This window comes from Muscardinus avellanarius, assembly GCF_963383645.1.
Source record: "Muscardinus avellanarius genome assembly, chromosome: 10".
NCBI classification, from domain to species: Eukaryota; Metazoa; Chordata; class Mammalia; order Rodentia; family Gliridae; genus Muscardinus; species Muscardinus avellanarius.
This window is the reverse complement of record NC_137796.1, coordinates 46,285,260-46,298,616: the sequence shown is the minus strand read 5'-3', so window position 1 is coordinate 46,298,616 and position 13,357 is coordinate 46,285,260. Positions and strand designations below refer to the sequence as shown.

The 13,357-nt window shown below is 39.4% G+C and overlaps 1 protein-coding gene across 15 annotated transcripts in view; it reads right to left on the bottom strand.

Moving 5' to 3' along the window:
- The window catches only part of LSM14A (LSM14A mRNA processing body assembly factor), a gene marked incomplete at both ends in the record, with an annotated part of 63,217 nt that overhangs the window by 23,817 nt on the left and 26,043 nt on the right, over positions 1 to 13,357 (bottom strand). For 14 of the 15 annotated variants that reach the window (XM_080702733.1, XM_080702746.1, XM_080702741.1 and 11 more), the window contains 2 exons: positions 5,173 to 5,302; positions 10,925 to 11,088. In XM_080702733.1, coding sequence (XP_080558859.1) covers positions 5,173 to 5,302; positions 10,925 to 11,088 — 294 coding nt within the window. The remainder of the gene's footprint in view (positions 1 to 5,172; positions 5,303 to 10,924; positions 11,089 to 13,357) is intronic. The other variant, XM_080702744.1, reaches the window with a different exon arrangement.

The window sequence follows — 13,357 nt, the reverse complement described above, 5'->3', positions numbered from 1 at the left end:
TCACTGGGTTGTAAAGGGCCTCACTAAGTAGCTGAGGCTGGCTGTGAATGGCAATCCTCCTGTCTCAACCTCGCAAATGCTGGGATTACAAGCCTGTGCCACTAAGTCCGGCTTTCTATTTTATTTTTGAAACAAGGTCTAAGTGGCTGGCTTTGAACCTCTGATCTTACTATCTCAGCTTCCCAAGATCTAGGATTACAGGTAAGCGCCACCATGTCCAGGTCATTTCTCCATTTCTTTATACTTTGATAAACATCTCTTTTGCTCTTACACACTACAGTTAGTTTGTACTGAGTGTAATTAATTTGTAATTTTTACAACTAATTTATAATCTGTGTATTGAGGATTGGACCAAAGTCTAAACACGAAATTAGATTATAATTCACATAACTATAAAAATAGCCTAAAGGTAATTTCATGTAATATTTTAAATGATTTTGTGCAGGAGACAAAATCTGTATATATAAGTCAGGTGTGGAATATTCCTTATCCTTAAATACTTGAAAACCATCTCATCAAAACAAAGACATTCTCAGCTAGGTGCGGTGGCACGTTTGTAATCCCAGCACTGCTTGTAATCCCAGCACTCAGGAGGCTGAGAATGGAGGATCACGGTTCAGAGAGCCTCAGGTACTTAGTGAGGCCCTTTGCAACTCAGTGAGACCTTGTTTCCAAATAAAGAATGAAAAATAGCCCAGGCGTGGTGGTGCATGCTTGTAATCCCAGCATTCAGGAGGCTGAAACTGGAGGAAACGGTTCCTGGACAGCCTCAGCTACTTAGGCCCTCTGCAATTTAGCAAGACCCTGTTTCAAAATAAAGAATAAAAAAAAAAAAAAAGTAAGGCAGAGTGTAGCTCAGAGGTCAAATGCCCCTGGGTTCCATCTCCAGACCTGGGGTGGGGGGGAGAATAAAAAATAGGACTTGGGGTATAGCTCAGAGGTAGAATTCCACTCCAAGAACAGAAAAAAAAAAAAAAAAAAAAAAGACATTCTCCTATATGGTTAAACAAAGCAGCATTACCACATCTAAGAAAATCAACAGCAGTAACAATGAACAGAGCCGAGTGTGGTGGCGCATGCTTGTAATCCCAGCATTCTGGAGAATCGTGGTTCCAGGACAGCCTCAGCTACTTAGTGAGGCCCTCTGCAACTTAGTGAGACCCTATTTCAAAATAAAGAATAAAAATAGGGCAGAGGGTGTAGCTTGGAGGTCGAATGCCCCTGGGTTTTATTCTTTTATTTTTGGAACAGGGTGTAAGTTGCAGAGGCTGGCTGCAAACTGGCAATCTGCCTTTCTCAGCCTCCCAAGAACTGAGATTATAAGTGCATATCATTTCTTTAAAATTAGATTCTGCATTTTTAGCAAGAACACCTTAAAGGTGATGTACTCTTTTTTTCCCCTCCAATCATCACATTGGGAGATTCATATTTACTACTTGATTAAAATAGTAAGTACCAGATTGCTTTCTTATAAAGGCATATTTTTCTGTTAGTAAAATGTACTTTACAACCATCTTAATAGCTGTTCTAGCACCTTTCACCCAATGACTTTAGCATTCATTATGAATCTTTGCCAACTGGAGTTTATATAAGAGTGATTGTCTTCACAAGTTGAGTATCCAAATACTTGGAACCAGAAATAATTCATTTTTTATTTTAGAATATTGCATATATATAATGAAGTATCTTGGGGAATCTAAACATGAGTTATAGTTCACATAACTGTATACATATCCCTAAAGGTAATTTTATGTAATATTTTAAATCATTTTGTGCATGAAATACAGTCTGTATATAGGTCAGGTGTGAAATTTTCTACTTGTAACAACATGTTTGGGCCTCAACAAGTTTAAAATTTAAGTATTTTAGATTAGAGATGCTTACTTACACCACCACCGTTTCGACTTAAGAGGCATTTTTCTTTTTATTTATTTATTAGGTTTCAGCCTCCCAAGTATAAGGATTACAGGTATGCACCACCACACCTGGGTTAGTAGGCATTTTTCTGTTTAAAAAAAAAAAAAAAGGCCTTGGTTCCTTGTAGTGAGATATGGCATTTAGAAACTAGGAACTTGTTCTACACGGGTTCTCTGCTACTGGGTAGCAATGCTTCTAGGCTCTTTCTATGAGCAAAGCCTGGAAATAACTTTTCTTTTCTTTCTTTTTTTTTTTTTTTTAGGTACTAGGGATTGAACCTAGGGGCATTCTACTACCACTGAGCAATCCCCCCATAGCCCTATTTTTTATTCTTCTTTTCCTTCCCTTCTTTTCCTTCTCTCTCTCTCTCTCTCTCTCTCTCTCTCTCTCTCTCTCTCTCCTCCCTCCCTCCCTCCCTCCCTCTCTCTCTCTCTCTCTCTCTTTTGCAGTACTGGGGATTGAATCCAGGGGCATTCTACCTCCGAGCTATGCCCCCAGTCCTATATTTAATTCCTTATTTTGAAACAGGGTCTCACTGAGTTGAAAGGATCTCACTAAGTAGCTGAGGCTGGCCGAGAACCTGGATCCTCCTGTTTCAGCCTCCCAAATGCTGGGATTAAGCATGCACCACCACACCTGGCCTCTGAAAGTCTCCTTAAGTAGCTAAGGCTGGCTGTGAACCTGGGATCCTCCTTTTGTAACCCCCCCCACCCCAAAGCCATGAACTTTACAAGTATGTGCCACCATGCCCGGCTTGAAAATAAATTTTTAAAAAAATGAAATGAGTGGGGCGTGGTGATGCACGTTTATAATCCCAGTAATTTGGAGGCTGAGACAGGAGAATCGCAGGTTCTTGGCCAGCCTCAGCAACTTGTGAAGCTCTCTGCAACTTAGTAAGACCCTGTTTCAAAATAAAAAATAAGGCCAGGTGTGGTGGTGCATGCTTGTAATCCCAGCCTTCGGGAGGTGGAGAGTGGACGTTTGTCGACAGCCTCACCTACTTGAGGCCCTTCACAACTCAGTGAGATCCTGTTTCAAAATAAAGAATAAAAAATAGGACTGGGGCATGTAGCTGGGAGGTAGAATGCCCCTGGGTTCCATTCCCAGTACTGGAAAAAGGAAAAAGAAAAAAAAAGATTAAAATAGGGCTGGAGGTGTAGTTCAAAGGTAGACTCCCCTTGGGTTTGATCCCCAGTTCTGCAAGGGGGAAAAAAAAAAAAAAAGAGTTGAGACTCATACCTTCAATTTACATTCAACACTACAGGGTTCTTTCTAACCTATCCCTATTAACATTATTTGTGAAATGATAAGAATAGTTTCTCAACATTAATCAATATAGTACTCAGTTGCCCTATCCTATTATACACAATTTAAGAATTAACAGCAATAAAACTACCATTAAGGCAGGCTCTCTCTCCAGTTTCTCTTGTTCTTTAAATATATCTTATTGAATATAAGAATTAAGGCTGGGTGTAGTGGTGCACGCTTGTAATCCCAGTACTTGGGAGGTTGAGACAGGAGAATCTCAGGTCTGTGGCCAATCTTACCAACTCAAGTCTCACCCTAAATTTAGTGAGACCCTGTTTAAATATAGAGAATAAGCTGAGTGTGGTGACACACACTTGTAATCCCCTCGTTTGAGAGGCTGTGACAGGAAGATCACACAGATTCGAAGCCAGCCTCAGCTGGCTCAAGAGGCCCTGTTTCCAAATAAAATATAAAATAGGTCTGGGAGTGTAGCCAGGAGGTAGAAGGCCCCTGGGTTCCATTCCCAGTACCACAAAACAACAACAACAACAACAAAAGGGACAGGGTGTAGTTTGGAGGCAGAATTCCCTGGGTTCAGTCCTCAGTGTGGTCTCCCCATCAATTTGATACATAGTTAGCAACCATCATTTCTGTTTATATTCTTCACTTTTAGTTTGCTTTCCCCTAATTTCTTTTGTGAATTAAAACATTTACATACTTGAAAAGTCACATCTGTACTAAGTGTAAAAAGATATTAAATAGTTTAAACAAAACTCTTAGAATACTAATAAGTCTTAAGATACACCTGAGCTGGCCATGGTGGTATATGCCTGAATCTTAGATTTTGGGAGGCTGAGACAGGAGAATTGCAGGTTTGTAGCCAAACTCAGAAACTTAGTGAGGCCTTCGGCAGCTTAGTGAGATCCTGTTTGAAAAATAAAAAATAGGGCTGGGATGTAGCTCAAAAGGTAGAATGCCTCTGGGCTTAATCCTCAGTAACCACCACCCCAAAAATAAGATATACTTGAAAGTGGATTTATGATTCTGTATTAAAAAAGCCTAAGTAGTTACACTCCAGCTCTAAAGTTATTCTTTACCCAGGTATGGTGTGGTGATGCATATTTGTAATCCCCGTACCTGGGAGGCTGAGACAGGAGGGCCACAGGTTTGTGGCCAGCCTCAGCTACTTAGGCCCTCCCCAACTTTGTGAGATGTTGTTTCAAAATAAAGAATAAAAAATAGAGCTGGGGGTATACCTTGGAGGTAAACCGCCCCTGGGTTCAATCCCTGGTACCACAAAAACACACAAAAAGTTATTTCTTACTGTGGCATTTCAATCAGGATGTACTTATTAATAGTGAAAATGCATAGCTATAAAGACAAAAATGACCCTGAGCTCATCTGATAATGTCTAGCTTTTGTACACAGTGGCCTTTGTCTTTTAATCATAAGTAAATTATCATTGGGCCAGATTTTCTGTATGTTATTATAGTTTTATGTTTCAAAGACATTGTTAACAACAAACAAAGCACTAAGCCTTCACATATACTATGCATAAGCATATCTCATAGGTAGATGTTAAAAGGTATAATCATTTAATTCCACTTACTATAAATAATATGCCTTAATGTCATTCTCCATTCTCCATATTATCTCTAATATTTTAGAAAATTCATTCTGCTTGAAAAAATTTTCCATCTTATTGGACACATGTTATGTAAGTTTAGAATAACATTCAATAAAATATGCTATTTGATATCTATCTAGGCTTACAATATATGAGTCTGAAAGGGGACTTCTATGAAACCACTAATCATTAACGACATTAAATAAAGACCTTGAAATAATATTAACTGTGTTCTTAACACCATAAAACAAAGTTACAAAAGGAACATCAAGCAACATTTCCAAAAGTTTGTGGTTAAGTTTTCTATACCTTTGTGGTAAAGAAAGGGAGATTACAAAAAGAGAAGAGGAAGAAGAAAACAAAAAAAAAATACCACGTACCAACACCAACAGCACCAAACTGCTGCCCAACTAATGAACTTGGACTGAACTGACTGTATGTTGGCATCCTGCCAAAAGGTCCATAGGAACCCACTGACTGGAATGAAGAAGTAGATGAACCTAGTGAAGACTGAAAGAAAATCATGGGTTATTTTTCTAAGCGCTAAGCAACATGAATATAATGAAGAGAAATTCAGATTTTATTTTTTGTGGTGCTGGGGATTCAACGTAGGGGAAAGTCTATCTCCCAGCCCTATTTTATTTTTTATTTTGAAACAGGGTCAAGCTAGGTTGCTGGGAGCCTCGCTAAGTTGCTGAGGCTAGCCTCAAACCTGTGATCCTCCTGAGACAGGAGGATCCCAAGTACAGGTGTATGTCACCACACCCAGCTAGAAATTCAAATTATTAAATGTTAAGAAAGGCAAATTATAATGATTTACAATCTGTATTTCATGTTACAACAGTTGAACAATCTTCTAGTTTTGTTATTTCTCTATATGTACCAATTATACTCAATGGATTTATAAACACTCTATGACAAACTTGTCCTTTAAGTTAAGAGTTTTATACTAGATTCAGAAAAAACAACAACAACAACAACAACAACCAAAAAAAAAAACAAAACAAAACAAAAAAACGAAGAGTTTAATTAAGGAAATAAGCTTCCTTAAAAAGAAAACTGTATTCAGGCTGGGCATGATGGCACATGCTTGTCACTCCAGTACTTGGGAGGCTGAGACAGGAGGATCATAGGTTTGCAGCCAGCCTCAGCTACTTAAGTGAGGCCCTTCGCAACTTAGTGAGTCCCCATTTCAAAATAAAGAATAAAAATATAGGGCTAAGGGTATAGCTTGGAGACAGAATGTCCCCAGATTCAATCCCCAAAATCAGAAAAAAAAATTATATTCAGTTAATACAGGGTTTCAATCTGGTACTGACATAAGATCTCTCACTTGTGATTTTTTTTTTTTTTTTTTTTGGTGGTACTGGGGTTCCTGGAAACCCTTCTACCTTTGGGCTACACACCCAGACCTATTTTTTAAATATTTTTATTTGGAAACAGGGTCTCTTAAGCCAGTGAGGCTGGCTTTGAATCAGCACAATCCTCCTGTCTCCGCCTCCCAAGCGCGGGATTACAAGCGTGTGCCACCATGCCTGACTTCAATGTGCGTTTTTTTTTTTTGCGGGTCTGGGGATGGAACGGGGGGGGGGGGGGGAGCGGCAATTTGACCTCCGAGCTACACCCTCTGCCCTGTTTTTTTATTCTTTATTTGAAACAGAGTCTAAGTTGCAGAGAGCCTCACTAAGTAGCTGAGGCTGTCCGTGAACTGCGATCAGCCTCCCAAATGCTGGGATTACAAGCATGGGCCACCACGCCTGGCTATGTTTTTTTTTTGTGTGTGTGGTACTGGGGTTCCTGGAAGCCCTTCTACCTCCGGGCTCCACTCCCAGACCTATTTTTACATGGTTTTTTTTTTTTTTTTTTTTTACTGGGGATGAAAAGCAGGGTCATTCTACCTAGGAGATAAACCTCCAACTCTCTTTTTTTTTTTTTTTTTTGAAAAAGGGTTTTACTAAGTTGCTGAGGATCTTAGTAAGTTGCTGAGGCTAGCCTTGAACCTATGATGGTACAACCAATAGACTCCCAAGTACTAGAATTATAGATGTGTGCCACCACTCCCAGCTTTCCTTTCCTTCTTTTTCTTTTTTTAAAATTGGTGCTGGGGATTGAACCTAGGGGCATTCTACCTCTGAGTTATACCTCTGGCCTTACTTTTTATTTTGAAACAGGGCCTCCCTAAATTGCTGAGGTTTGTTGCAAATCTCAAGTACTATGTTTAAGAAGTGTGTGCCACCACACCCGGCCTCCTTTATTTTCAATAAAGGCCTAATGTTAATGCATGAGAAAAGATATAAAAATATATTCCATATAAAAATCATCTATATATTTACATGCAATTAAATTGAGGAATACGAAATTAACCCTAACTTACTAAACCCAAAATGTTTTAACACAGGTTTTGTTAATTTATCTTTTAACTTATTTTATAATGTAAATATTTGTAAATATACATATACATATATACATACATACATACATACATACATACACACATATATATATATATATATACATACACATATATGTATGTATGTATGTTTTTGGTGGTGGTACTGGGGGTGGAACCCAGAGGCTCTCTACTTCCAGACCTATTTTTTTATATTTTTACTTGGAAACAGAGTCTCACTAAGTTGCTAAGAGCCTCACTAAGTATCTGAGGATGGTTTCGAACCTGTGCGATCCTCTGTCACAGCCTCCCAAGTGCAGGGACTACAAGGGTGTGTCACCATGCCCGGCATAAATATAAATTATATTGAAGGCTACTGAGATATAAGCACATTTATGGTGGAATCTTGTGTTCACTTCTGATATCCAGTACATGCTGAGTTCTCAATAAAGATTGCTGAATGAATAATAAAATGATCAAGTTGAAGGTTATGATGGTTGGAAGAAGTCATTCGGCACTATTTTGGTATGTGCTCGCTTCATCTTTTTTCTTTCATAAAACAGCACTCACCTTGTTTCCAGAGAATTATGGGGGAAAAAAATAAGCTGGACATAGTGGCACAAGCCTGTGATTCCAGTACTTGGGAGGCTGACATAGAAGGATTGCAGGTTCAAGGATAGCCTTGGCAACTTAGTGAGACCCTCATCAACCTAGTAAGACTCTGTTTGAAAGCAAAAAATAAAAAGGGCTGGAAGTGTAGCTCAGAGGTAAAATATTTCTGGATTCAATCCCCAGTACCACAAAAAAAGTGTCTTGTTGGGAGTAGTGGCACATGCTTATAATCATGGTAACTGGACAGGAGAATTATAGGTTCAATGATAGCCTCAGCAGCATAGCAAAATTCTCAACAATCTAGAGAGGCATTGTTAAAAAAAAAAAAAACTAAAAAGGGCTGGGGTATAGTTCAGAAATACAATGCCCCCTGGGTTTATTCTCCAGTACCACAAGTGAGTTTCTTCTTTCTCCATCTAAGAGATTCATTTTCTTAGGATTCCTTCAGCTTTGCTACCCCCCAAAATAAAGCTTAAAAAGGAAGGATAAGCCAGGCATGGTGACGCACACTTGTAATCCCAGTGCTTGGGAGTCTGAGACAGGAGGATCGCACAGATTCGAAGCCAGCCTCAGCTACTTAGTGAGGCTCTCAGCAACTTAGTGAGACCCTGTTTCCAAATAAATATAAAAGCCTCTGGGTTCCATCCCCAGTACCATAAAAACAAAACAAAACAAAAAAAAACAGGACAGGATAGATAAGAGTACAAAATTTTTCTAGTTTATACTGCAAAAACTATTCAATTTCTTATTAAAAACTTTATCTTATATTCAGGAAAAAATAGTAAATAAGTCTTTACAAGGTCCTTTTCTCTCTTTAAATTATATGTGCCTATACATACATACATACATACATACATACATACATACACACACACACATATATACACACACACACCCAGGGGCTTTCTACCTCTGAGCTATATTTCCAGACCTATTTAATACTTTATTTGGAAACAGGGTCTAAGTTGCTGAGCGCCTCACCAAGTAGCTGAGGCTGGCTTGGAACCTGTGCAATCCTCCTGTCTCAGCCTCCCAAGTGTTAGGATTACAAGCATGCACCACCATGCCATTTATATTTTAAAGAAGAGTTCGTTAGATATTTTCCTTTAATAACTGAAAGAAAAATCTTACACATGATGTAGATTTAAAAACTCTATTTTGGGGCTGAGACATAGCTCAGTGGTAAAGTGCTTGCCATGGTGGGGGATACTGGAGATTGAACCCAGAGGCATTTTACCTTTGAGCTACCTCCCAGCCCTATTTTTTAATTCTTTATTTTTTAATTTTTAATTTTTTTGGTGGTACTGGGGGTGGAACCCAGGGGCTTTCTACCTCCGGGCTATACTCCCAGACCTTTTTTATATTTTATTTGGAAACAGGGTCTCACTAGGTTGCTGAAAGCCTCACTAAGTAGCTGAGGCTGACTTCGAACCCGTGTGATCCTCCTGTCTCAGCCTCCCAAGCACGGGGATTGCAAGCGTGCGCCACCATGCCCGGCTAATTCTTTATTTTGAAATAGGGTCTCACTATGTTGCGGAGGGCCTTACTAAGTAGATGAGGCTGTCCACGAACCTGCGATCCTCCTGTCTTAGCCTCCCAGTGTTGAGATTTCAAGAGTGTGCCATCATGCCTGGCTCCAAGTATACTTTAAATGATAAAGACTTATGACAGAAAAAAGCCTAAGAAAAAAAATGAATTCTGGAGGAAAACCACGGGAAGAACACAACTATTAAACATCTGTGCTCTCAAGTTTGGTTCTGAGCAAGATCTTACATTCCAGGGCATTCTATATCTGAGCTACATCCTCAGCACCTTAGTTTCTTTTGTTTGTTTCTAGGTGGTACTGGGGATTGAATCGAAGGACATTCTACCTCTGAGCTATTTCTCCAGCCCATTTTATTTTTTCTTTAAACGCAGTCTTGATAAGTTGCTGAGGCTGTCCTTGGGCCTGCGATTCTCTAGGTACTGGGATTACAGTGCGTACCACTGTAGTGGGCTCAGACGTTTTATATGCTTCTAATGAACATGTAAACATATACTATAAAAAATATTTTGGGTTTTTTTTGGTGGTGGTGCTACTGGAGACTGAATCCAGGACCATAATACTTCTGAACTATACTCTAGCCTTTTTATTGCTAGGTTGCTGAGAGTCTCATTAAGTTTCCGAGGCTTATCTTGAACTTTATCTCTTTTCTCAACCTTTCAAGTACTGGGATTACAGGTGTGTGTCATCACATCTGCAGTGGATATCTTCTTTAATTAATAATTTATAGTTGTTTAGACATTGTGTGTGTGTGCGCGCGCGCGCGTGTGCGTGTGTGTGTGTGTGTATGTATGTATGTATGTATGTATGTATGTATGTGGTATTGGGATTGGACCCAGAGGCATTCTACCTCTGATTTACATCCCATCCCTATTTTTAAAAGTTTTATTTTGAAACAGAGTCTCCCTAGGTTGATGAGAGTCTCACTACTTGTTGAGTCTGTCCTAGAACCTGTGATCCTTCTGGTCTCAGCCTCCCGCATACTGGGATTACAGGCATGAGCCACTATGACCAGCTTAAAAAATAAAAAATAATTCTTTATTTAGTATATAATGTAGCTTGGCATTTATCCTCATTAAACTGAATAATTTTACCTCAGAGCAATTATTACCCTAATTTGTAATGACACCATTTTCTGCACAGTGTAGTGACATGGACTCAAGATTCTGAGCTAGACTGCCTGGGTCTGTTCAAAGACCAACTGTGGCTCCCAATCAATTTCTTCACCTCTAAAAATGAGAAAAGTTGTAATATCAAATTCAGAGGGTATTATAACTGACTTGTGTGTACAATGCTTGTACTTTGAATAGCAGTGCTAAAATTAGCTCTCAAGAAATGTTGGCCACTATAACACTAGTATTGAAATTAGAAAATATTTCATAATAAAAATAAATTCCTCAGCTATTTTTAAACTTAGTCTCAATATATGATTCAAAGAGAAATCTCTAGATAAGATTATCCAGTAATTTTAGATATTCAAGTAACTGTGAAATTTTAAGTTACATGAATATTCGACTGGGAAAGGCAAGTATCAAGGTTAGCCATGCATGTGTGTTTACTTGCACTGAAAAAATTTATTATCGGTTACCTGAACGATAGCTGGGTCCTGAGGCAAAGAACATTGTGGTTTTGGTGGCTCACAAACTGTGAGGTCTTTAATATCGCTCCCTCGGAATATAATGTATTCGAAGACTTCATCTCGAGGTGGTATTGGACGATCTGTTGGTCTGTCTTCTGTACCAAAGGATCGAACTGGCAAGAAAATAGAGGTATTTGTGTGTCTATTACTCCTCACATCCAAGTAGGGCTTTTATTCCTTTTTTTTTTTTTTTTAAAGTAATACTGAGGTTTGAACCCAGGGGCATTCTCTTAACTATACCCTGCCCCCCGCCCTATTTTATTTTTCATTTTGAAACAGGATCTCCCTAAATTGCTAAGGATCTTGTTAAGCTGCTGAGGCTAGCCTCAAATCTGAAATCCTTCTGTCACAGCCCCTGAAGTACTGAGACTGCAGGCGTGTGCCACCAGGCCCAGCAACAGCATACTGTTTTTGTACTTTTACTGGTGCATTGTAATCTTACATCATAATGTAGTTCAATGACAGGGACATACATGCAGACAGCACTTGGTGAGCCTACTCCTGGGTCTCTTCTTACCCTCCTCTTCCCCATACATGATATGAAGACTGGGATTAATAATTCACAAATATACATAACATCAATGAAAGTGCTTCCTTCATTAATTACCCCCCTCCCCTAGACCTACATCTCTCCAATGAAGTTTCTTCTCCTTTATCTAAAGTCCCTCTTGTATCAATAGACCCTAGCTTGTGTGTGTGTGTGTGTGTGGGGGGGGTACTGGGGGTGGAACCCAGAGGCTTTCTACCTCCAGGCCATACTCCCAGACCTATTTTATATTTTATTTGGAAACAGGGTCTCACTAAGTTGCTGAGAGCCTCACTAAGTAGCTGAGGCTGGCTTCGAACCTGTGTGATCCTCCTGTCTCAGCCTCCCAAGCACTGGGATTACAAGTGTGCGCCACCATGCCTGGCTTATACCCTAGCTTTCACATTAGAAAGAAAATTGAAAATTAAAATTTCAAGCTGGGTGTGGTAACACATGCTTGTAATAGCAGTATTTGACAGACAGGACTGCAGCCCCAGTAAGTAGTGAGACTTTCATTAACCAAGTGAGACTCTATTTCAAAAACAAATATAAAGTATGGCTAGGGGTGTGGCTTAGAGGTAGAATGTCCCTGGGCTCACTCCCTAGCATCACAATAAGAAAAAGAATATTTACAAAGTAGCATAGAAATATTCTTAGTAACCTAGCAAGACCTTATTTCAGAACAAAAGAATAAAATAAAATAAAATAAAATAGGCTGAGGGTGTAGCTGGAAGGTAGAATATCTTGGGGTTCAATTCCAGGTACTACAAAAAAATAAAACGGAGACAAAGAGAAAAACATAGAAGGAAGTTTATAAATCTATACTCTCCTCATGTCAAACAGTGTTACTTGGGGCAGATGTAGTCCATGGTAGAGCATATTCTTGGCACACTAAAGGCCTTGAAGTTTGATCCCCAGCATCATACACACACAAAAGTTTTTGGTTAGGTGATAAATTAATAAATGTGGGCTTTATTATTATTATTTTTATTTATTTATTTTTTGGTGGCACTGGGGTTCCTGGAAACCCTTCTACCTCCAGGCTACACTCCCATAACTATTTTTTTTAAAATATTTTATTTGGAAACAGGGACTCTTAAGCCAGCGCAGCAGGCTTCGAACCCTGTGCAATCCTCCTGTCTCCGCCTCCCAAGTGCAGGGATTACAAGCATGCGCCACCACATCCGGCTAAATGAGGGCTTTAAAATGTGTTATTTGAAGCTGGGTGCAGTGGTACTTGCCTGTGATCCTGGTATTTGGCAGGTTGAGACAGGAGGATTGTAGGTTCAAGGCAACAGTGTTCAGGAACTTAGTAATACCCTGTTTTTTTGTTTGTTTGTTTGTTTTGGTGGTACTGGTGTTCCTGGAAGCCCTTCTACGTCCAGGCTACACTCCCAGACCTATTTTATATTTTTATTTGGAAACAGGGTCTCTTAAGCCAGAGCAGCTGACTTCGAACCTGCGCGATCCTCCTGTCTCTGCCTCCCAAGCGTGGGGATTACAAGCATGCGCCACCAGGCCTGGCCAGTAATACCCTGTTTTTGAAAAGAAAACAGGGCTGGGGGGTATAGCTCGGAACAACCTTGGGTTCAATTCCCAGTACCCCCCCCCAAAAAAAAACTATACTTAGGCACATTATAAGCAGATTCCAAAAAATAATATTTTTGAGCTTATCAGTAACCCATAGTAAAATTTATAATTAAGGGCATATTTTCCAAAATACTATGTGAAGAAAAGCTGTGCCAAACAGCAAATGAAGCAAAAAGAAAACAGAATCCATGGAATGAGAATGATCTGCAAACATGAAAAGTTAGTGATACATGCTCTAATATAGTAAAGATCAGCTTGGATCAGAT